General features: G+C 62.0%; 1 protein-coding gene and 1 long non-coding RNA gene across 5 annotated transcripts in view; one reads left to right on the forward strand and one right to left on the reverse strand.

Annotated features, from left to right (window-relative positions):
* Nucleotides 1-23,608, reverse strand: part of Ttyh2 (tweety family member 2) — a 33,950-nt gene that overhangs the window by 5,845 nt on the left and 4,497 nt on the right. For both annotated transcript variants that reach the window (XM_078041754.1, XM_078041753.1), the window contains exons 2-13: nucleotides 21,374-21,546; nucleotides 16,101-16,212; nucleotides 10,165-10,385; nucleotides 9,669-9,764; nucleotides 9,182-9,254; nucleotides 5,547-5,616; nucleotides 5,223-5,278; nucleotides 4,472-4,564; nucleotides 4,181-4,273; nucleotides 2,235-2,377; nucleotides 1,573-1,758; nucleotides 1,115-1,193 (exon numbers count right to left, since the gene is read on the reverse strand). In XM_078041754.1, coding sequence (XP_077897880.1) covers nucleotides 1,115-1,193; nucleotides 1,573-1,758; nucleotides 2,235-2,377; nucleotides 4,181-4,273; nucleotides 4,472-4,564; nucleotides 5,223-5,278; nucleotides 5,547-5,616; nucleotides 9,182-9,254; nucleotides 9,669-9,764; nucleotides 10,165-10,385; nucleotides 16,101-16,212; nucleotides 21,374-21,546 — 1,395 coding nt within the window. The remainder of the gene's footprint in view (nucleotides 1-1,114; nucleotides 1,194-1,572; nucleotides 1,759-2,234; nucleotides 2,378-4,180; nucleotides 4,274-4,471; nucleotides 4,565-5,222; nucleotides 5,279-5,546; nucleotides 5,617-9,181; nucleotides 9,255-9,668; nucleotides 9,765-10,164; nucleotides 10,386-16,100; nucleotides 16,213-21,373; nucleotides 21,547-23,608) is intronic.
* Nucleotides 12,816-23,290, forward strand: LOC144375985 (uncharacterized). 3 transcript variants are annotated; one of them, XR_013435947.1, is made up of 8 exons: nucleotides 14,509-14,883; nucleotides 15,751-16,230; nucleotides 16,512-16,721; nucleotides 16,823-16,908; nucleotides 17,249-17,931; nucleotides 18,055-18,190; nucleotides 18,566-19,194; nucleotides 19,921-23,290. It is a non-coding gene; the product is annotated as an uncharacterized LOC144375985 (long non-coding RNA). The 3 variants fall into 3 exon arrangements; XR_013435946.1 differs by lacking the exon at nucleotides 14,509-14,883 and adding an exon at nucleotides 12,816-12,869 and having other exon boundaries at nucleotides 15,966-16,230; nucleotides 16,512-17,931; XR_013435945.1 differs by having other exon boundaries at nucleotides 15,966-16,230; nucleotides 16,512-17,931.

Genomic DNA, 23,608 nt, shown 5'->3' on the forward strand with positions numbered 1-23,608 from the left:
CAGACACACCCTCCCGCCCTGGGCCACCCAGAGGCCAGGGCCGAGGAGAAACAGATGTGAAAAGGAAAACTCCTGTAACTTTCCCTGCTGCAAAAGGAAGAGGAGGTCCTCTCGCAGCCATTTCCTCCTCCTCCTTTCTTTTTTTCTTTGTGTGTGTGTGACACTGGGGAGGATGTTACTACTGAGCTACATCCCCAGCCCTTTTATTTATTTATGTTTGGATACCAGGGATTGGACTCAGGAGCACCCAACCACCGAGCCACTTTTGCTTAGTGCTTCACTTATGCTGAGGCTGGTTTGAACTCATGATCCTCCTGCCTCAGCCTCCCGAGCTGCTGGGATCACAGATACGTGCCACGGCGCCCAACCAACCCTTTCATTTTGAGACAGGGCCTCACTAAGCTGCTTATGCTGGCCTTGGACCAGGATTCTCCTGCCTGGGCTTGGTTTACGGTCGTCTGCCACCGCACGTGGCTCTTCTTGGAGTATTTTCTTTGGAAAACTTACTTAAATCATTTCTCTGCTGGGATGGAACCCAGGGCCTCAGGCGTGCTAGGCAAGCGCTCGGCCCCTGAGCCTCACCACCAGCCCTCTGGCCTGGCTTACTGTGCAGGAGTGGAGGAGCGGCTCCTGGAGGGCCTGAGAGCCACCCCTGGGGAAGGTCACATTGCGGAAGGCGGTGTCTCTGCTCCGCAGAGCTTGACTGAGGCCCCTGCCTCCGAGCTGGTATTCCATGACCGTCAAAGATACGAGGAATGTGATTCTTCCCACGGTGAAGGCCATCACCTAACATCCACCCAACCACCAGAGATTCGGGACGGGCCAGAGGGATGGGTGGTGCGGTGTGACCTCTTACTTAAGGACAGGTCCCATTTATCCAGGGGACAGGGGTGCAACAGGCCGAGCCCCCCAGCCACAGGAACGGCCGACTTCCCTGGCTACAGTCTCTGGGGCAGCCTGTCTGCGCACCGGGGGCTGGCCCAATGCTCATTCCATAACCAGATGGTTTCCTCCTTCTCTGCCTCTGTGGGGAGCGCTCGCTGGGTCGCCAGGGCATTTTGTCATTATGTCCCCAACAAGGGCAGAGAGTGACTGTGCCGCTGAGCGCACTTACCGTGGGCGGGGGGGAGCCTCTCCCGATCAGCGGCACGTTTTCGTAGCGTGGGTTCCCACCAAAGAGCATGGCCTGGTTCCTGGGGGACAGGAGGGGGCTGAGCAGGGTCTGCGTGGGGGGAGGGCTGCGGGTTTCTAGGGGGGTCCCCTGGGTGTGCAGAAATGGACACAGTGGCGGGAGCGTGGGTGGGCAAATAAGGCAGCGCGCCCTCCGGGAGCAGTGGGGTCCGGAGCGGGCAGCATAGCGCCTGGGGCCTGCCAAGGGGCCGCGGCTGGACATTTGTCAGGGCTCCTCCCAGGTCACACGGGCAGCTAGATGCTTGCCACCGGGTGTTCCGTGGCTGCAGCTGGGGGACCACAGCTGGCCTTTGATGACCCCGCCCCCCCACCCCCCCACCCCCCCCCCGCAGACCCAGCTGCCCTCCGGGGATGGGCAGGGCTGGGCCCGAGCCTGCCTACATGTACTCGGAGACGGGCGCGTTGGACACGGCCTGGGCGGGGGGCTGCAGGCTGCTCTGGCTGCCCAGGCCGCTGCTGTAGCTGCAGAAGCTGTGGAGCTGGCCCCTCGGCGGGTTGTGGGCTGCGATGCGCCGAGCTTGGGGGTTAAAGGGGTCGTCGTCATCGATGTCGTTGTAGTCTCTGTCCCTAGAACAACACGGGGAATTCAGCCAGCGGGGCTGAGGGAGGCCGGAGGCCTGTTCTGCTCTTCCCACCCAGGACGTTCCCCCACTCATCCCCCGGACGGACGCAAGCGTGATCCTCAGCCCCGCCTCACGCAGATCACTCCGCCGCTCCCAACTCCAGGTCCTCCTCCCCCAGGCAGCCCACCATGCTGACTGCAGGTCCTCCCCGACAGTGCACAGAATGCATCTCCCTGCACACCCACATCTCAGCACCCCACTTTGCAGAGTCCTGCTGAAGAAGAGGGGAAGCAAGGGGTGCCAGGCTGCCCTGGGCCCGTGAGCCTTCTTTTGGGGATTGTCTGGACTCCCGGGAAGGGCCCTACAGGAAGCCAGTCGGTGTGCTGCCCTCGACGGCCTTGCTGGTCAGGTGGTCAGCTCTCCTCTGCTCCCCCAGGGGCCCCCGGTCAGCAGGAAGCCCCCCGTTTTCTGGCAGCCCACCTGGAGGAGAGGTGCTTCCAGGCCCGTGGTCCCGCACAGATGAGGGTGGAGAAGGTCAGGGTGCCCAGGAGGGAGAAGAGGCCGAGGTACAGCAAGCCCTCGATGCCATCATAGCAGATGCCGGTGAGGGCGTCCAGGTAGTCCTGGGGAGGGGCAGGTGGGCAAGAGGTTGGAGGAGGCAGAGCCAGCAGGACCTGTGGCCCACGCCCTTCTTTGGAAGCCCTTTCCCAGCCTGGACTCTGGGCTTCTGGCCGAAGACATCTCTTACTGTCATTAAAGGTTCCCTGGTTTGGAGTCAGCACCAGGCAGCCTCCTGGGTTCACCCTGCAAGTGTCTCCTGGGCACCTAGCGCCTGCCGGGCACCAGGGAGCTGGCTCTGAACCACACAGGGGGTTGTGGGGAGGCACAACAGGGGCCAGGAGGGCAGGAGGAGGGCGTCTCAGGAGACAAGGCCAAGGCACAGGCTGGCCAGCGGGAGAGGAGGCTGGGTCTTACCGCGAGGCAAGTGGAGGTCACCGTAGGGTCTGGGGGTGGGTGGGGGTGGATGGAGCTAATGGACTCATTTTCTAAAGGACCTCTGGCTGCTAGTGTGGAAAGTCTGGGTGGTAAGGGGCCAGAGGAGGCTGAGGGGTGCTCTGCCTTCCTGGGGAACAGGTAGGTCCTGCCTGTCACCCAGGGGACCAGGACTGCCCGCACCGTGGGGAAGCTGTGAGGACAGAGTGGGCAGATCCAGGGTTCGCCTGAGCGTGTCCTCGCTGGGCCTTGCTGAGGTGCTGGATGTCAGAGGAGGGAGAGCGGGCACAGGGTGACTCCCATGCTCTTAGCTCCAAAGTCACACGGCCAGGGTCCCAAAGCCAAGTCCCTGACTTGCCAGCTCGGTATCTTCAAGAAGCTACTTCAGCATGTGTCACCCCTCTGTCACCCGAGGCCAGATGGCAAGCTCCTCTGGGGCACCCCCCCCTTCCACACCCAGGCACAGTCTAGTCTCCGTATCTAGATCGTGTCCTGGGGAAGTATCTGTGGAAGACCCTTGTGAGGATGAATGACATATGGCTACACAGTGCACGGAACAGGGCTGAGTACTTAATCAATGGCAGCTGTGACAGTTATTCTGCTTACTGGCTCTAAATCCACAGAAGAGGATCACACGCATTGGCTCAGTGCTTGGGGGTGGGGTGGGGGGCACTGGCATATTTCCAGTGTGTTCCCAGCAATTATTAGTTTTGTTTTTGTTTTCTATTTGGGGTTGAACCCAGAAGTGCTTCACCACTGTGCTGATCCCCGTCCTTTTTGTTGTTAGAGGGGGCCTCGCTAAGTTGCTGAGGCTGCCCTTGAACGTGCTACCCTCTTGCCCCAGCTCTGGAGTGGCTGGGGTGACAGGGGGGTGCCACCGTGCCCGGCTACCCCCTCCACCGACATTCCAACTTCTTAGAAAGATGACGCTGGCCTTGAGATCAGGACAAGCACTTGCAGCCCAGGAAGATGGGTTCCCAGATGGCCGGGGTCTGGATAAGGGAGAACTGCCTTCTTCAGTGGCCAGGGCCCCAGAGTTCTAAGCTGGGCGACCCTCCTACTCCTGTCCCCACCACCTTTCTTTTGAGGACAGACAGGAGCTCGTTGGAAAAGCGAGAAATGAGGGGCCCTGCGTGTTCTGCCTCCAGGAGAGCAGCGTGGCTCCTGCGGAGTCTGGGGTTTTAAGGATTTGGGGTCCCTTTGTTCTTGCCCCAGTCCCTCACACCCCTGACACGCCGCCCCCCAGTACCCACCACTGAGCCACCCTGTCTCAGCCACTGGACAGAACAAAGGAGCCGCACCTCTTCCCCTCCCACTGCCTAGCTGAGGGGGCCCAGGGAGTCTCTCTCCTGGGCCTCCGCGGGCTTCTCTGGGAGACCTGGTTGGGGGGAGCGGCCCATACCCCCCGTGTACCCCCGAGGTCACCCGAGCACCTTGTGCAACCCTCGGCAATCCAACATGGCGGTCAGCTGGTGAAGGCTGGTCTCCGACATGTTCAGCAGGAGCTGGATCCCGAGGAGGTCTTTCTGGAGCAGGCGGGGGAAAGAGGCAGGGAAGGGCGTGGGCTCACAGACCCAAACACAAGGCCCCCGAGCTGCTGGGGGAGGCAGAGCGGGGCACACTCAGAGCCGGCCTGGGGCTCTGGGGGAGTGTGGCGGGGAAGGGCGGTGGGGCCACCCGGCTCCCCTCTTCCAGCACGGATGCTGTGGGCGGCGCGGCCTTACCTCCGCCGTGGGGAAGAGGGGCACGGCAAACTGCAGCAGCCCCACCACCTGGATCTGCATGGTGGTCAGCGAGCGCTGGAAGGTGGTCAGCGCCTGGGCGGACAGAGCACAGCCCCCATGAGGCTCCATTTCCCAGAAGCCCCCACAGCCCCTGTAGCCCCCTATCGCCCACTAGACCCTCCTGCCAAGGCACAGGTTTCCAGGTGGGCCGTGTCTGCTGGAAGGGGCTGCTTACGCTCAAAATGCAGGGGCTAGGGATAAAAGGTGGGACCGGGTAGGCTGCAGAATGTTGGGGAGCCTGGTCCATTTGGGGGTGGCAGTTCCCCAGGGTTCCCACTCCCAGCTATCTGGTCAGCTGTTCCCTGTGGTCATCACTACAGGCTCTCCGGCTTGCAGGAGTCCCCCCCACCCATTCCTCGGGCCTCTTGAGACCTACACAGTCCTACTTCCTGCTTCTCAGATGCGGTCCTCAGACCAGCACATGGGCCTAGCCTGGGAGCCTATGAGGAATTCTCACCCTGACCAGCACTGCGGGGTAACCAGCACCCCAGAGGAGGGGAATGCATGAGCAACACAGATCTGAACACACAGACCAAGAGCACAGCCCCCTCAGGCAGCTACACAAGGACCAGAGTGAGGCCCGGCCTCCCAGCCTCTCAGCCTCCCAGTCAGTGGTGGGGCTAGGGTTCTAGAGGGAGGGAGGGGACGGAGGGGCTGGGGTAGGGTGAGGGTGTGGTCTGGGTGGCCATACCTGCTGGAAGGGGCTGCTTACACTCTGACCACAGTACAGGTAGTAGCGCGTCACCTCTGCAAGGCAATGACACTGGTGTCAGGCAGCTTGCAAAGGATCAAGCCCTGGACCACCCTCAGTGCGTGCGCTGGGCCTCCCCCACCCACGCTCCCAGTTTCTAGAAAAAGGCCCTGAGGTCTAAGTGGACCTGAAGTCTGGGGCAGAGAGGTTGGGTGGTGACAGGGCTGAAAGAGGTTCAGCAGAGACACGGCGTGGCTGGCCACATGGGCCCGGCCTGAGTGTCCAGAGAGGCCCCAGCAGCAGAGGCCCAGGAGCGCGCATTACCTGTGCTGATGTGGCCCTGCGTGTTGTTCAGGATGAAGGTGTCAGGAGCCACACAGAAGTCACTGGTGCCCTGGGTCAGGGAGAGATGGGAGGGAGTGGAGGAAGGCCAGTCGCTCTGACCCTCGGCCATTCCCAGGGAGAGCAGAAGAGTGGGAGCAGGTTCGGGGGTTCAGTCCCTGCCCCACCCTTCCCTGGCCATTTCCTGGCCGGGTTACTTATTCCTCCTGAGCCATGGCTGCATCATCCGTCACCTGGGGACGGTAACTGCACCTTACGAGTGTGTACGGGGGGTTGTGGAAAGTGACCTGGCACGGGACTGCTCATGCCTCTTTGACGCTCAGGGGGTCAGGTGCCCCTGGGCCAGGGGCAGCTGCAGGGTGTGGGGGAGCTCCCTGCACCCCGGCCTCAGGTGCTCATCTCAGTTTACCTTTATTACTATCATCAAGGCCCACAAGCTCTGGGAAGGCTCCCTAAGGAGTGAGGTAACAGATAACCCATCCCAGAGCCTTCAGGGACAGGTCCTCACTGATGAGACAGGGGACAGGAAGGACAAGGGACTGGGAGTCAGGACAAGCTGGGGACCTGGTCCTGCAGCACGGCCCAGCTAGGTGGCCACAGACCTGTGTGGCACAGGCCCTAGGAGAGGTGGTGGCACGGATGCCACCCTCTGAGCCAAGCCCCTCAGATCCAGCCGGGGTGCCCCCACTTCCAGAGCAGTCAGGGTAAGTTCCAGTCCTGCAGCCCCCTCTGAGGCACCAACCCCTGGCCTGGTGCACGCTCCTGAGCAGGGACCCCTGCAGACGCCCGCAGTGCCAGGCACCCTGTCGTGCTTCGGGGGCCACTGCCTTGAGGTGCCACACTGCAGGACCCTCACTTGCTGGGTCAGAGGTGGCGAGTACCTACAGGGAACCAGCAGAACCGGCACCGGAAGCTGCACCGGGAGGTCTATAGGTCAGGGGATCCGGGGATCCCAGGGGAGGGAGGGAGGGACAGGAGGGCCCCAGCTGAGGCTCCAGCAGGGATGTGGCTCCTTCCCTTGGGGCCGGGGCTGCTGTTGTGTTGGATAGATGTCCCCCAAGCTCCTGTGCTAACTCAGGACTATTCAGGGGTGAGATGGGTAGATTCTGAGAGTCGCGACCTAATTGGTCAGTTGAGCCAGTGGATGATCTGAAAGGACTTCTGTCCTGGGGGGCAGGCAGCTGGGCGTGGCTGAAGTGGGTGGCTGGGGCGTGCCTTTGGGGGTTATAGGCTGTCCCCAGGTTCCTCCCCCTCTTTTCCTGCTTTCTGGCCACCTCCAAGGAAGCAGCTTCCCTCTGCTCCGATGCTCAGCCTCACCCTGAGCCAGAGATGGGGCTGGCCAGCCTCAGACGGAGACCTCGCAAGCCACCAGTTGCTCCCGCCAGGCATTTTGGTCACAGTGATGAAAAGCTGGCACATCCGGGCTTTAGACCCTTGGCTACTCCAGTCCCGCTCCGGGGGGCCGGCTTAGCCAGGGTGGTGTGGCTGTGAGGAGCCTACGTGTGTGTGCACGTGTGTGTGCGCTCCTGTGTGAGTGTGTACGGCACTCCCCCAGTGGGGGAGGAGGAGGAGGAAGGGCAGGGGAGAGGGAGGGGCGCCTGGCACAGACGGGGTGGCGGGAGGAGCTGCCAGGACCCGGGAACACTGACCAAGAACCCCCTGGATTTACCCCTCATCTTTGCCTCCCGCCCTCTCAGCTGGTACCGGAACCCTCTCCAAGTTAGTCCCGGGGAAACCGAGGCACGCAGAGACTTTCCTGAGGTTCCACTGCTGGGAAGGGGTGAAGGGGGACGTGGCACAGGCTGGGGGGCTCCAGCGGCCACACGCCTCTGACTGCAGAGCCCGCCACACTGCTCAGTGGCCCACCCCTTCCTTCTGGGGGCTTCCTCTCCTCTGTCTGAACGGCCCTGCACCTCCTAACGCCCTCGGTCAGGAGGGTCGGGGGGTGAGGTTGGCCCAGAGGCCTGGAGGCTCAGCGCAGCCCCAGCCCCCACTACCCTCCTCTCTTGGCATCTGAGGGCATGGTTTCTTGTCTTCTCCTTTTTCCTCTTTGGTACCAGGGACTGAACCCAGGGGTGCTCTACCACTGAGCCACATTCCAGCCCTTTTTATTTTTCATTTCGAGACAGGGTCCTGCCAAGTTGCCGAGGCTGGCTTTGAGCTTGTGACCCTCCTGCCTCAGCCTCCCGAGCTGCTGGGAGTTCAGGCCTGTGCCACTGTGCCCAGCCTCTCAGGGCCTGTGGAGGGCCTGTCCTATGAGGGCCTTGCTGGGGAAGGTGGGGGAAGGGTGGCAGTATCAGTCCTCTGGCCCAGAGACTCTCAAAACAGGGAGCAGGGTGGCAGCGGAGGCCACACAAAAGCTCAGCACAATGACCCCTTGACAGCCAGCGGCCCCCTGCTCCTCCTGGCTCCTCTTCCTATTAAAATGCGGCAGCATCCCCCATCAAAGGCCCTTTCAGCAGGGCCTCAGCCCCCTCCCCCTCCCCCGGCACAAGGGCCTGACTAATGGAATTAGGGACATGGCAGTGCTCCCAGTCCCTGGCATTCCAGGGCACCCGGCTGTGAGCTGAAATCAATCCCTGGGGGTCCCCTGCCCAGGGTGTGGGTGCGAGAAGCCCCCTGGGAGGGGGCCGGCCCCTAAGGGGCTGCTGGGGGTGGCAAGCTGGAAGTCCCCGGTGCTTCCAGAGGCAGACGCAGCCCCGGATGGGGGGCCGGACCCCGGAGGCCTGCCCGGGAGGCCTCCCTGTGCTTGCTCTCAGATGCTGCCAGGCAGCTGTGCCGGTCACTCTGGCCCGGGGGCCCCCTCGGCTCTGTTTACAGCCCTCTCGGCTCACAGGGGAGCTTTAGGCCACACTGGCCTTTCCTGCCCCAGGCCTGGGGATGTGGCCATGGCACGCAGGAGGGGACAGGAGGCGTCCACTTCCTTCCCACAAGATGCAGAGTCAAGTGGCACCAGGAGCCATTGATTGGGTGGGCCTCGTGGAGGCCAAGTGCCCACGGCCAGAGCTACTGGGCAGTCCCTGAGACTCTGAACCTGCTGTGAGCGTGGGCTGGGGGCGTCCATCACAACCCGGGGCAGGACGCCAAGGTCTCAGGGCCTTCATCTGAGGCCCTGGACTCAGGGAGGGGTTCTGTGAAATCCTCTGGTACCTGCCACCCCTTCAGCATCTGTGTCCACACAGGCACACACACACACACACACACACACACACACACACACACACACACACACAGGAGTGTGCACACAGCTGTCGGGTCCATCAAAGTCCAGACGTACCTTCATAGGAGCCCCTGATTTAATGACATCTTGAGGGACCAGGAAATACCCGGGTTTTCGAGCCACAGCCCCACATTCCCCAGGCCCAGCCTGAGCTAGAGAGCCCGACCCGGTTAGCTCCTCACACCCACACAGAAGCGACCGGCCAGCACGAGCCTCACAAGCACTGGCGTCTGACCTGTCCTGGCTCTGTCCCTAAGTGCCCACCCTTCTTCCCTCCTGTCCTCTCGTCCTGAGATTCTGGGATGCTAGGGGAGGGGCCAGGGCAGGAAGCTGGCCCGGCCTGGGGGTTCTCAACAGGATCCAGCACCAGAGAGACCCTCCCCACTGCCCCACTCACCACTGCCGCGGCCGAGTCGGCGGCCAGGGAGGCCCAGCTGAGGAGCAGCGCCAGCACCCCGCCGCACAGCGTCCTAGAGAGAGGCAGGGGCATGGGTCCTGCAGGGTGGCAGGCGGGGTCCCCTGTGACAGCGTGCACCCTGTTTCCAGCCCCCTTCTTTCTAGCTGCTACCCCACGCAGCCACAGCCCTGCGAGTGCTGGACAGCCTCATGGGGCCCAAGGCCTAGAGCAGAGGTCCTGGGCTAAGGGACCCAGCAGAGACGGCAGCTAGGAGGTGACACTGGACAGAGAGGACGGGTGCTGGGCTTGGACCTGCGCTCTTCCAGCTGCCCCACAATCAGACCCACAAGGGAGGGGACCCACGGGAGCCCCTGCAGGCTATCCCCACCCCCTGCCCCCCGGCTGGGCGCAGCCAGGCCCTGGCCTCTCTCTGCTAGTGGCACCTGGCCCAGCTCTTTGTCCCAGGCCCATGGACAGGGCTACTCACGAGGCCAGGAGACACTTGGAGCGCTTGGCCAGTCCCAGACAGGCGATGAAGCAGATGACCAGGTCCAGGATGAAGAGCAGGAGGTAGGAGAGCCACCTGGGAGGACAAAGAGGGACGGTCAGGCCAGCGAGGCAGAACCCCCACCTGCTGCCCACCCTGGAGTCCCTGCTTGCTGGACCCTTCCCTGAGACAAGCTTCCTGGAGCCTTGGGCCTCCTCTGGGTGGGCACCAGGCCCCGGAAGCACCAGGACACACACTCTGCGAGTCAAGGCTGCCATTTGGCCGGGGGTCACCCTACCACCTGGACTGCTGCTTCCTCCCTGGACTTACAGACCCCCCGCCCCCGGAGGGAGGGAGGCCAGCCTCAGTCTCTGGCCTGTGCCCAGGGACTTCACCTGGGATGGGGAGTCAGGAGACATGTCAACGGACCCCCCAAAGCGGGAGGACGGAGGGCGGGGCTGCGTACCTCACGGGGCGGGGCCTCCCCGCGCCTCACCTGTAGTACTCCACGTAGCCGGTCTGGTCGGACAGCTCGGTCAGCTGTGTGGTGACCTCCCTCCACACGGGCAGTCCTGAGAGCTGGGTGACGATGCTGCCTGCCATCTGCTGCATGAACTTCAGGGTCTGGATGTAGTCACCCCGGGCCGCAAAGAGCTCGTTGAGCCGGGCCAGGTGCTGCTCCAGGTCCACCTGCAGCTTCTGGGCATTTTCGGACACCTAGGGAGAGGCGGGGCTCAGGGCTGGCCCTTGGTGGGTGGGCAGGGGGAGGTCTCTGCCAGCACAGCAGATGGCTACCAGGGCCAGCCCTGAGGAATCCATGAGGCTGCTCCCCCGGAGGAGGGACTGGACACAGAGGCCCCGTCACCATGGATATAGAGGCCCCGTCACCACAGATATAGTGGGAGCCTACAATGTCCCCCAGTGGCCCAGGTGCAAGGCTTGGTTCCCAGTTTGGCGATCCTGCGGGGAGGGGGTGGAAACTCTTGGTGGGAGGTCTTGGGGTCACTGGATGCACGTCCTTAAAGAGGACAGCAGGACCATGGTCTCTCTTTTTTGCTTCCCAGCCAGGAGGGGAGTGGCTGGGTCCCACCATGTGCTTCCCAACACGCTACTCGTCACGGGCACAAAACCAAAGCGGGCCAGGCAGGGACTGAAACCTCCCAAACCGAGCCCCCCCAGCCCCTGTCTCTTTATAGACATCTCAGGTGTCTTAAGTATGCAAAGGTGCTTTCAAGCAGCCAGGCCCAGGGCCACAGCCTGGTGGCCTTGAGCTCGTGACAGTAAGCTGGCTAACACACCACCCAGCTCCTCGGACCAGGCAGCAGGCCCTGCTCTGGCCCTACCAGGGCTGGACTCCAAGATCCAGCACCTTCATCCAGGTGGACCGTCCCTAAACTGAAAGTCCTAAACTTCTTAAAGCTCGAGCAGCCGAGTCTATGCACATATCCCAAAATATGGGGGAAAAAAACAACAACCCAAGTCCCAAACACTTCTGGTCCTAAACGTTGTGGATGAGGGATATTCCATCTGTGTCAAGAAGACTCCAAGGGAGAAACAATGATCCATTTTCCTTCCTTAAAACACTTGGGATCATGAATTCTCTTTTACAGAAACAGAGAGTTTAAACTGAAGCACTCGATGTTGCCACCTGGACCTTCTCCCCACAGCAGGATTCTAACTGCCCTGCAAGAGGGGGGCTCTGTGGTGGAGCAGGCCCGGCTCCCGGCAAAGGCAGAACAATGGGACTTTGAAAGGACAAAGACAGATGCTGTCCTCCTCTGAAGGGCCTGGACAGGAGGCGGCAGGAGGAAACCGGCGCCTTCTCTGGGTGCTTATTCCTTCCTGGACAGACGTCCTGCCAGGTGTGTGGACAGGCTCCAGCCCTAGGCAGGGGTGGAGGGTGCTGGAACTGTGGTTCTCAAAGTGTGGTCCCTGGCCAGTAAGGGCCCTAAGGGCTTGCAGATGAGTGGACCCCAAGGAAGCATCTGTCTGTGCAGAGGTAGACATGGGAGGAGACGGCGGTGACTGTCCTCGCTGTGACTGTCCTTCAAATAAGGGGCACAGCTGGGCTTGTATGCAAAGGTGCTTTTAAGCAGCCCAGGCCCAGGGCCACAGCCTGGTGGCTTTGAGTGCGTGCCTGTGGCGCCTGCTCTAGGCCATGTGTCAGTCAGCAGCTGGGCTGGAAGGGCTTTGTTGTTCTGAACAGCCCCAGAAGCACAGTCTCGGGCAGCAGTGGGCAGCGGGGTGGGCAGCGGGCAGCTGTGCTAATCCTCAACCTGCAGCCCGCGGCTCCCAGAGGCCTGGGAGATAAAAATGAGGCCGAGGAGGGGCGGAAGGTTCCCCAGGGAAAGTGTGGCCACGAGCGTCCACGTTACTGGCCTTGTGGCTTTTTACATCTGCCCCGCACTGTGACTTCCGGGTTCCAGAAGAGAAAGGCCCTCTTTGTTTCATTTTGTTCTGTTTTCTCAATGTCAGTGTCCTGTTCGTTAGTTTTCTGGCTTGTGCCTGATTCTAGGAGCTGGTAAAAGGACCAGGGGACACCAAGATAGAACTGGGCACTGGAGAGACCCTGCAGCTTGTATCTTCACACAGGAGGAAATCCCAAACCCTATCAAAGCAAGTTCAGTAACCGAGCACCAACCTGCTGAGCTTCCGCCCAATTTCACAAGATAGAGACAGAGGCTTTGGACCACGGATACAAATGACACTATCTATCCTTAAATGGTAAATGATGAGCAAACCCAGTCCTACGCACTATATCAAACTTGAGAGCAAAGGGGTATTGTTAAAAATCACCTGAAAACTTTTCCCCAAGTCCACTTTTTTTTTAATACTTATTTTTTAGTTTTAGGTGGATGCGATATCTTTCTTTTATTTCTATGTGCTGCTGAGGATGGAACCCAGGGCCTCACACGTGCGAGGCGAGCTCTGCCACTGACCACAGCCCCAGCCCCCACGTCCACTTTTTTTTCCTTCTTCCCAGCCCTGGATTTCTAACTCCTCTACCTCTTAAACCCCTCTTTGAAAATAAAACACACAAGGCAGTGAACAGCTGTCAGGCCTGTCCTTCCTCTTGCTGTTTTCCCCGTAGGAAACAAAACAAAATTAAAAATAAAATTGAAATCACAGCCCTGACCTACTTACGGGCCTGCCTTCCTCCCACTGAGCCCAGTTCCTGCACCCCCTCCCAGGGAAGCAGAGGTGAGTCGCCTGAGACGGAGCTCTGAGAGCCAGAGGGGCAGCCCACACCCCTGCTAGGCAGGCTGGGGACCAGCGACAAGTGGTGGGAACTGTGTGTCACAGGCTGGGACAGTGGTTCTCAAAGCGTGGTCCCCGGCCAGCAGTGTCACCCAGGAGCTCCTAACAAGTGCAAGGCCTCAGCCTGCCTCCGGCTCCCAGAACCGGCAACGCAGGGCTGGGCTCCGGCCCGACAAGCCCTCCTGGGGGTTCGGATGCAAGTTCAAGTTTGAGGACCTCTGGGAGGGAAAAGCCCCTCAACTTGGCAAGGTTACCTGGGAGTGGCCGGCCAGGGGTAGAGGAGGCCGAAGGGGTCCATCTCAGACCATGAAGACCAGAGGCAGGAGGGAACAGGGCCAAGAGGAGCCTGGGAAGACCTTGCTGGGAAGGGACACGCTCTCAGCCCCCAGAGCATCCACCTCCCAGCGTGTCCCCTCAGGGCTGCCCACGGTCTGCCTCAGGGTCATTCGAGGAAGCCACACTGGCCACCGGATCAGGGCACAGAAACCTCTGCAGTGGTGCACTCCTGTAAGCCCAGCAACTCAGGAGGCCGAGGCAGGGGGATTGCAAATTTGGAGCCAGCCTCAACAACTTAGCAAGACCCTGTCTCAAAATAAAAAATTCAAAAAAAAAAAAAAAAAAAGAAGAAGGACTGGGGATGGAACTCGGGGGTAATGTGCCCCGGGGTTCCATCCCCAGGACAAAATGAACCGACCAGCGCCAGCACAAGTCTGCGAGGCACGGGCTGCGGGGCCAGCTTCACCCTAGAGCCCACTAAACCCCGAGGGTGAGGGCCTGGGCCTGGGCCTGGGCCCTGGGGTAGGTCTGGGAATCATTCCCCCCACCAGGTGGCCGGATGCAGGGACTGGTCCACGTCCCTTGGCTCCTGCCCACCCAGCATTCCCACCCTTTCTGAGCCCCCCATCGGGGCAGGCAGCTGGCCTGGGCCCCTGCGAGGTGCCCCAAGCCCCCCTGAGGTGCCCCAAGCCCCGCCCCACAGGGTGGGGTTCCAGCAGAGGACGTCCTGGGCTGCTGGGGACAGTCCCACCAGGCCTCTTGATGGCCTGAGTTGGGCTCCAGCAAGGCCCAGGCCCAAGTTGCCCAACCTGCCCTCAAGCTCCCCACCCTGCCGCTGCCACCCCCAGCCTCCCCCAGCCCCTTTCTACTCCAGGGTGATTACCGCCATTACTATAAGGACCCTCCTTATCTCAGCGATCCTGTGGGAGGGCCTTTCTAGTTCACCAGACCCCCTCACCAACTTTAATCACCGACACCACTTCTCTGATTCCCGGGTTCCAAGATCTGCCGCCTCCCCCAGGCCCCCGCCGTCTGGGACCCCCCCAGGAGCAGGGGAAGCCAGTCAGAAGCAGCGCCCCGCTGGCTGGACCAGGCCCAGGCCCGCGTCCCCGGTCTTCAGGAACGGTGGGGAGGGCGAGAGGCGCAACTTGAGGGCACAGGGGATCTGAGAAGGGGACCCAGACCTGGCCACGCAGGACTCAGGCCCCGGGTCACGCCCAGATATCCCCGAGCGTCCCCGTCCCTCCTGGAGGACTCCGTGTTCCTCTCAGGGAGGTTCAGCCCGTGAAGGTCAAGGCCACGGGGCTTTCCTGGGCCAGGGCTCTCATTTCCGGGCTGGGCTCCTCTTCCAGGGGTGCTGGCGCTGAGGGGTGGGGAAGGGGACGGAGCAGGACGCCAAGAACGGGAAGCTGGGCAGAGGGCAGCCACCATGAGACCTCCTTCCCACCAGGCCTCTCGGTGCTGACCAGGCGGCGCCCAGTCCCAAGCAGCTGACCCTCAGCTCCTCCACCCCAGCCGCAGCCCAGCACCCAGACACCAGGGTGTCAGCTGTCTCCCAGAAACCAGTCTAGGGGACACGAGGGGAGGACGGGGAGCCTGGGAAGGGTCCTCCTGGCGGCCAGAGGCTGCCCCCCCGCCCCCGCCTGTCCTGGGCATGAGCAGTGGCTGCTGTCTCTTTAAGGTGAGCCTGGCCCTGGGATGGCTGGGATTACAGCCTTAGAGGAGCTTAAGGGAGCAGGCCGAGGGGCTAACGAGGTCAGCCCTCTTCCCCGGATGCTGGGCAGTGACCGATTCTCCAGTTAGCGCTGGGCTCCGTGGTTGAGGCTGCTTGACACGGATGGGCACTTTGTGGCTGTCACCCCTTTGCTGGGGACCTGACCCAGACAGGATCAGGAACGGGCAGATGCCCGCAGACTGGTTTCCGTGAAGGCGTCCCTCTGCCTTCGTACCAGTGCCTGGTTCTCGGCCAGCACCCGGGGCTGCCCCAGGATGGGCCGGAAACCAGCAGAGAAGACCCGGCACGCACAGGGCAAGGGACAGGCACACGGGGTCATGGAGGACCCCAATCCCTCGCCCTCAGTATCTGGGGCTCAGAGGAGAAGCCCCTCCCTTCCCCCCAAATCCAGCTTCTCTGGCCAGCCCAGCCAAGTCCTTCAGACGGGAGCCCCAGACAGGCCACAGGGGAAGCCAGAGCCCTGAGGACGTGCTACAGGGTTTTAGGTGGAATCTCCCCCCTCCCTGGGGTACTGGGGATGGAACCCCGGGCCTCACACCTGCAGAGAGGTGCCCTGCCCCTGAACTGTACCCCAGCCCTCCCTCCCTCCTTTCCTTCAATTTATTTATTTATTTATTTTTGACACCAGGGATCGAACCCAGGGGCATTCAACCTCTGAACCACATCCCCAGTCCTTGTAATTTTTTATTGTGAGACAGGGTCTCGACAGGTTGCCTAGGGCCTCACTGAGTTGCTGAGGCTGGCTCTGAACCCGCTATCCTCCTGCCTCGGCCTCCTGAGCCGCTGGGATCACAGGCCCTTCTCTGTGTCTAGGTTTTCCCCCTTGACATCTCCTGGACCCCCCAGGACACCGTGTGCAGCCCTTAAAGAGAACATTAAAAAACGCAGGGGCTGACTTCCCAAGTCCCAGGGGGAAAGGTGACCAGCAAATGGGAAAGCGTCCAGCTCCTGAATATGAATGGGATCTGACCCCCAGCCGCCCCGAAGTCCCCCTGGTCTGGGAAACAACCATTGCTCATTCGCCACAGGCAAGGCCCAGAGGGGAGGCCTGCCCTGGGTCCCTGCCCAGGCCCACCGCGTGCAGCGGGCTGCCCAGCACGCCTGTCCTGGCCACACTGACCCATCGGTGTGTCCGTGCGGGGACCACTGCCCGCGGGCCTTACCAGTTCGTCGATCCCAGAGAAGGTGTGGTTGGCGTTCTCCAAGGAGTAGATGAGCTGGTGCGCCCCGTCGTGAGTCTCGCTGTTCCCATAGAAACCTGCACCCACCGCAGCACTGCCAAGGAGACCCAAGGTTAGTGGTGACACCCAGACCGAAGGTTGGAGGTGACACCCAGAGGGGACGTCTGGATCCACCTTAAACCAAACCAAACCAAACCAACACGAGTTTTAGAGCATTTTTAGGTTCACCGCCAAGCGGAACAGCAAGCAGTGTGCCACAGTCCTGTCCCTGTGTGTGGCCACCTCCGACACAGACATTGGACACCAACCTGCGCATTCCTACGGCTGCAGAGCAGCGGGTGCAGCAGGGCCACCAGAGCCCACAGGGAGGGGGCTCACTGGGGGTCTTGCCAGTTCTGCAGGTTTGGACAAAAGTCAGCGACGCGTATCTACCAGACTCTATCTACCAGACGCGTATCTGCCGTCACCCCGTCGTGTCCTGCAGGCGAGTTCCAGGGCCCTAACGCCCCTGGGCCCTGATGTTCAATCCGCCGTCGCTCCCCATCTCCTTGCCGTCTTCACGGCTGAGCCTTTTCCAGAGTATCACACAGTGGGAATCCCACGGTACCCAGCCTTGGCAGATGGGCTTCTCGCCCTCAGTAAGGGGCCTGGGAGGCTCCTCCGTGTCCCCTGTGACCTGAGCTGAGTAATATTCCACCACCCAGGCCAGTCCCCCCCCCCATCTGCTCAGCGACTGCAGGGCGTCTGGGCTGGGCACGGAACTGAGGACCGTGGCATTGACGACCGCGGGGTGAGGAGCTCTTTCCTGGGGGCTGGAGTGTGGGACGACGTCTGGGGGTGAAGGGTCCCCCAAGCCACCGAGCAGGACCCAGCCGGCTCCGTAGCACTTTCTGTTTGACCCTGGGAGGTGGGAGACCAGGGGCCAGCCTGGGGACCCCACTGCCGCGGGGCTGGGCTGGGCGTGGGCACCGCACCTTCACATCTCCCCAGGGGACTCTGCACAGCCGGCCTTGGGGGGCCGCAGAAGCCCAGGGAGAGCACATGCCCAGGGCTGAGCCCCCGCCCTCCATACACCTTCAGGAATCAGGGCGCCCTCGCATTCTGGACCCTTTCCTCTGGTGTCCCCGCAGAGCCAGGAGGCGGCTGTCCCCTCTGCAGTTCCAGCTTGTAAACCTGTTTTCCTTGGTCCCCGCCCCTGGGTCCTGGCTTGCTCTCAGGGCGGCCCAGGAGGTGCCTCCGTTCTTCCCACACTGCCCTGACCTCCAGGTGCCTCCTGCCGTCTCCCGCTCCTCAGGTCACACAGGTACCCTTCCTGGGTAGGTCTGCAGGCCCTGGTCCCTGTCACCACCGTCCCCACGGTGCCACTGTCTACCTGGTCAGCGTCACTCTGGAACATGGAGCTGCCCGCCCAGCTCCAAGCTCGGGGGCTAATGCTCTGCCCCCCCCCCCACTGACCTTGAGGTCTAGCGCAGAGGCTGCGTCTCTTGGCCCAGCTGCCCTCAAGCCCCGTCTCTCCTCCCTCCAAAGTGCCGTGTGGAGGTTTATTGAGTCTTAACCGGAAGCAGAACCTGAATCCCTCTGTGGGATCCCTTCTGGCGGGTGTGGGTCCAGGCTTCCGGCCTGAGCACACCATTTCAGACCCGAGCCTGCATCCATCACGTTCCCTCTGGTCCCCGCCTCCCGGGGTTGTAGTGAGACTGACCAGCGGCTTCCCGCGTCCAGCCAGAACACTCGTTTGTGGGGAGAGGGAGGCCAATGGCCCACAGGATGTGGCCACGGGCAGAGGTACGGACCCACCTGGAAGGCTTTCAAGGTGCGGACAAGCTGCCCCCCCTGATCTGTTGGCCTGGAGACCCCATGTTTTAGGAGGAGGGTCCTGCGTTCACCTGTCCTCTCCTCCTCTCTCTCCCTCCCCCTCCCTCTCCCACACACACAGTCCGTGGTCCACGGTGTAAATTCCACCGAGTAACAAGGCGCGAGTCCCTGGCACCTGGTGCCCTCCATCTCTCCTCAGTGTCAAGGAGCTGAACTCTGCAGACGGTGAACGCGTGGCCCTGCAACCGTCTTCCCTGGTGACCGGCTCTCGGTTTGGTGGGGTGGGGGTCTCTTGGTTTGGTGGGTGGGGGTCTGGGCTCTCTAAGGCGGCCTCCACCCCAGCCCCGAAGTGAGCAAGGTGCCGAAGGACCGCTCCTTCCCTGGACAGTCCTCTCCTCCAGTCTCGGCCACAGCCTGGTGTTTTCTGAGGACCCTGAGCCGATGCTCGGTCCCCCTCCTGTTTGGGCCTGGTGGCACCCGGCGGTCTGCCCTTCTCCTAGTCGGTGGCTTTGTCACAGGTGGCCCAGGCCTGGCTGGGAGCTGCCTGGTGGACAGGGGGAGCCCTGGCGTTTGGGGCACCCTCGGATGGAAGCCAGGCCCACCCTCCCTGACCCCCCACCTCGCCTCCCCAGCCTGCCCTAAGGAGGGTCCCTGGTGTCACAGGTCCTGCCTGGGCTGTGGGCAGCCATCTGCTGGACAGAAGAGACAGAATCAAGGGTTTGCCGGCCCTGCCTCCCCCTGGGTGTGCCACGCCACCCTCCTGCCCAGATCCCAAGTCCCCGCCCTGCGCTTTCCAGGACCCTGGCCCGTGCTCCTCCAGGGACGGCACCCCTCTCCCTGGGTCCACCCCTCTCCCTGGGTCCTGGGGGGCAGGGTTGGGTGTGTCCCCTGACACCTGGGCTCCCTCAGCGCCCCTCCCCTGTTGGCCGCTCCCTGCAGTGAAGGCTACTGATGTCCCCCACCCACGACCCAAGGGCACCTTCCAACCCCAGCCCCTCCGGATACGCGTGGCCAGCGGCCTCTGCCCGTGGCCTTCGCCCTTCTTGGCCACGCCTTCCTGTCTCCTTGGCCAGCTGCTCTCTGCCCCCAGTCCTCTTCCAGTCTCTGCCAGGCTCCTTGTCCCATGTGCCAGGCCACGGCATGGGCCTCCCTGGTGACCCTCGAGTCTCCCTCCTACACTGTGCCCCACCAGCGTCCTCAGCTGCTCCCTGGACGCCTCACAGGACCCTGGGCAGCGAGCCCCTCCCTCCTCTGGGACCAGGTGCTTGCGCCAGAGCCCGGGGCCACCGCCAGCAGCTCCTTCCAGCTCACCTCCCACCCACCCGCCAACAGGGCCGTCCCCTCTCCTCGTGCCCCAGGTGCCCATCGGCCACGCTGCCCACCACCGCCTGCACCCACACTTCTTCACACTCGAGCCCCTCTGTCCTAAATGCTCCAGGGGGGTCTGGCTTCTGCTTAAACCTGGCTTATGGGGTCACCTACCTCTCTGTGAACCCCACTCTTCTAAAAATAAGACACAGATCCCTAAAGCAGCCTGCAAGCTGCTGCTTGGCTCGGGTCCTGTCTGGCCTGGTGTCTTCTCCCATCAGCACACTGCGTCCCCCCCCACCCTCCATGGCTGCTTCCTGCTCACCCCTCAGGCCTCACCGGCTCTCTGCTCCAGCCACAGCGGCCACTCTCAGCCCCCTGCGCCCCGGCCACTGTCAGCCCCCTGCGCCCCGGCCACAGGGCCTTTGCACGTGTTCCACTCCCTTCTGCTTGGAAGTATCTGCTCCTCCTGCCCCACCTTTGCCTAGTTAGTGCCTCCTCCCTCATCCCACGTTACCCGGGGCCACCTAACTCCAGAGGCCACCCAGCTCCTTTCCTTCAGAGGACTCTCTTTAGTTGTCATTATTCACATCTGACAAGTGCATGACTCTGTGTCCCCTGAATAGACCCAGAGCCACAGGATCAGAAGGCACATCTGTGCCTGGTTTTTGTGTCCCAGGTCCCCTCCTGCCTGGGATGAATGTGAAGAGGGCCGTGAACGAATCCCGCCACAGACTCGCCTTCTGCTTTGGGTTTTCCTTCAACCACAGGCAACTACTGCTTGTTGGACGTGGCCGTCCCCGGAGCCACCTGGACTGTTCTAAAGTACACGGTCCCCTTCTGCAGACTTTCCACCTGCTGACCCGAAGGCCTACCCCGACGGCCACTCGGTCACCTCCAGTGCGGCAGCGCTGACTGTGAAACGGGCTTTGTGTCGGGGACTCTGCCCTCGAGGGGCGAATGCACTGTCCCAGCCTGGTCCAGGAGGGCGGGAGGGCCAGGCTGTGGGCAGGGTAGGTGTGTGCAATGCGTCTTTAGGTTTACAGACACACCCCGTCAGAACTCTGGGAGGACAGGGTTGTTTACTTATTTACTTATTTAAATCCGAGTTCCCGGGAACAAGGATCCAGAGCACTGCTGGTCCCGGCTCCCCTGGCCACCCCTGCACGCTCTCAGCAGGAGGATCTGAACTTCCAGTCTCCTCTCAGGAGCTCTCCCTCTTGATGGGAGGTGACACTGGTCTTTGAACTCCCAACCTGGGCTGGGACACTTCAAGTTTCATTTAAGCTGGGAACCGCGGTGCACACCCGTCATCCCAGCAACCTGGGAGGCTGAGGCAGGAGGATCACAAGTTCAAGGCCAGCCTCAGCAACTTGGCGAGGCCCTAAACAACTTAACCAGACCCCGTCTCCTAATAAAAAATAAGAAGGTCGGGGGTGCTCAGAGGTGAAGTGCCCCTGGGTTAAACTCCCAGGACAAAAAGAAAGAAAAAAAAAATTGACACTTAAGCCCCAGCCGCCGGGTCCCTTCCGCATGCTCCCGCCCCGGGGGCTACCTCTCTGGGCTCTGGGGTAAGAATGTGTTCCAACGCAACCTGGACATTGGAACCCAGGTGTCCCTGCTCCCAGGCGCCAGCCCTGCCGTGGAGCCGTGAGGGACCCCACCCCAGAGGGTCCCCACCCCCCACGAGCACCTGGGGCTGGGGACACTAGGCTTTTGGCAAAGCCACTATAGACACAAAAACAGAAGAACCCACCCCTCCCGGAACGCCAGTGTGTGGACGCTGCCCGGGCGGCCAGAGCGCTCCCCTCCCCCAGGGCCCACGGCACTGAAAGCTATCGATCCTGGGGCCGGAGCCAGGCTCTCCTGACCTGCGGCAGGTGGGAGGGGACAGGGCTGCAGAGAGCAGAGGCCCCTGTCTGGGAGTGCCACCTGGTCCACTCAGGGGCAGCCCTGCACTAGGGCAGGAGAATCGGAGCCCCGTCACCACCCCGGGCACCCGATGGCCAACGCTTGGCCAGAAAATGGACAGTGTTCATTTAGGGACAAGCTTGTTCCCTCAGGTAGCAGGAGCTTGGTCAGGAGAAGGTGGCCGGACAGCTGAGGGTCACTCAGGGCAAGGGGACACTCACCAGCACACGAGGCCGGCCACCACCGCCGTCCAGGTGACGCAGCAGGAGCCGCGCTGCTTGGTCTGCACCACGGGGTCCGGCCGGCAGCAGCAGGCGCACACCAGGTAGGCCGCCAGGAAGGCCAGGTTCAGGCCCAGGCAGATGGCCGCCAGCAGCCCCAGGAACAGCAGCGACTGCAAGGGAGGGAGGGGTCAGCTGTGCCCTGCCCCGCCTCGAATGCCCAGCGGGGAGCAGGGGTGCAGCTGTGCGTCTGTCCCCCACCCTGCTCTCTCCTCTGTAGGCAGAGAGCCCCGCACCAGGCCCAGGTGGAGGCCGGGGAGAAGGAGCTGGGGGGCTCAGTGGGCCTGCGAGGGAGCAGAGCCCAGGTGCCTGGTGTGGGCCGCGAGCGGGCTGCCATGGGAGGCTGACCAGGGCAGGGTGTCCCTCGGACCAAAGCTCCCACAGGCCTCTGGGAGGGGACAGCTTGGGCAGGATGCCTGGGGACCAAGTGGGACCTGAGGCGGGGCCTGGAAGGGACGCTGGCACATTTGCTGCCGGCAAAGGGCCCATTGTGCCGGCCACGCTCCCGCAGAGCCCCGTGCGCCACTCCAGGTGCTGCCCATCCAGAGCCACGAGGAGACGGCTCGGGGCTGGGCGTGGGGACAGGACACCCTCCCCGCCCCGTGGTGCCCCTTTCACTGAGCCCCACAGGGGACAGTTGACCCAGGGGCCAGCAGAAGCAGCAAGAGCACAGTCCCAAAGAGGTCAGGGTCCCTTCCCAGGCCACCTAGCGCCACAGGGTCCTGCAGAGGGAGCCCGTCTGTCAGGATGCCCGGGAGCCCCCCGCCACGTCCTCCAATCTCTCGATTCAGCCAGATGGACACCAGATGGCCCCGGGATTGGTGACCGCCATCCAGCGCTGGACCTGGCTCTAAGTCCGCTCCTGAGCTGACAGCCTGTCCCACTTCCCAGGTGCCCCCGGGTGCTGTCCCTGTCCGGATTCCCCGGTGTCCAGCCTGCCCGTCAGGGACAGCCTGGGCCAGAGCCCCCGGGTGTGGTGGTGGCCATCAGCAGGGAGAGCGCAGGAGCCGGGGGTCTGGGGGCCAAGCCGGGCTCCGGGGCACACACAGGCTGGGTCCTGACGCACAGAGCGGCTCTCGCGGCTGCAGCCCGAGGTCTGTGGCCACTTCCAGGTTGGGCAGAGCGCAGCAGTGGGGGGCCCCTGCAGTGGCCCCCGGCCCTTCCCTGGGCCTGCCCAGCTGCTCCGCCCTGCAGGACTCAGCTCCCTGCAGGGACAGGCTTCTTGGTCCCAGGGACAAGGGGAGCACGGGGACTCCCTGGCTTCCCTCCTGCGGGCAGCTGGGAGGCCAGGACCAGTGCTGGAGCACATCAGCCCCACCCCCACCCCACAACCCTCGGGGGAGAAAGTGTGTGGGGGGCCACTCATTAGCACAACTGTCCCCAGCACTGACCCCAGGAGGTTCCTCCCAGACAGTGGGAAATCACCTGTTTTCCAGTGTCCAGTCCACTCCCCTGTGGAAGGCCCTGGAGCCCCAGGCCAAGGCAATTCTACTTCACAGAAGGGAGGGCTCATGGCCCCCACAAGATCCACACACCAAAGTTCACCGAAGCTTAATACAGAGAGACCACCTCGATGTCTACCAGTAAGATAGTGCCCATGTGCTACAGCCACAAGATGGACTAGTACGCAGCTATGAAAAGGAAACAGGAGCTACACACAAGGTGGATGGATGCCACAGAGGAATGTATGGGAGGGCAACAAACCAGCCACAGGCTGTATGTTCAGTTTATATGAAGTACAAGGTCAGATGCTCACTGGCAGCAGCAGAGGTGTGAACAGTAGCGACTGTAGGAGGGTCAAGAGCACACTTTGACCAGGATGGTATTGTACAAAACCAATAAATCCACTGAGCTGCACATTTCATTGTCCATATTCCCGTAAGTCATTTCTTTTTATTTTCTTTTCTTGGCACCAGAGATTGAACCCAGGGGTGCCGAGCCACTGAGCCACATCTCCAGCCCTTTTATCTTTTATTTGGAGACAGGGTCTTGCTCAGTTGCTTAGGGCCTCACTAAGTTGCTGAGGCTGGCCTTGAACTTGTGATCCTTCTGCCTCAGCCTCCCAAGCTACTGGGATTACAGGCGTGTGCACCATGCCTGGCTTCCTAATTATTCCTAATAATTTTTTTTTTAAAAAAAAAAAGGTCACCAGCCCCCGGGCAGGCCTCCCATGCA

This window comes from Ictidomys tridecemlineatus, chromosome 3, assembly GCF_052094955.1.
Source record: "Ictidomys tridecemlineatus isolate mIctTri1 chromosome 3, mIctTri1.hap1, whole genome shotgun sequence".
Classification (NCBI taxonomy): Eukaryota; Metazoa; Chordata; class Mammalia; order Rodentia; family Sciuridae; genus Ictidomys; species Ictidomys tridecemlineatus.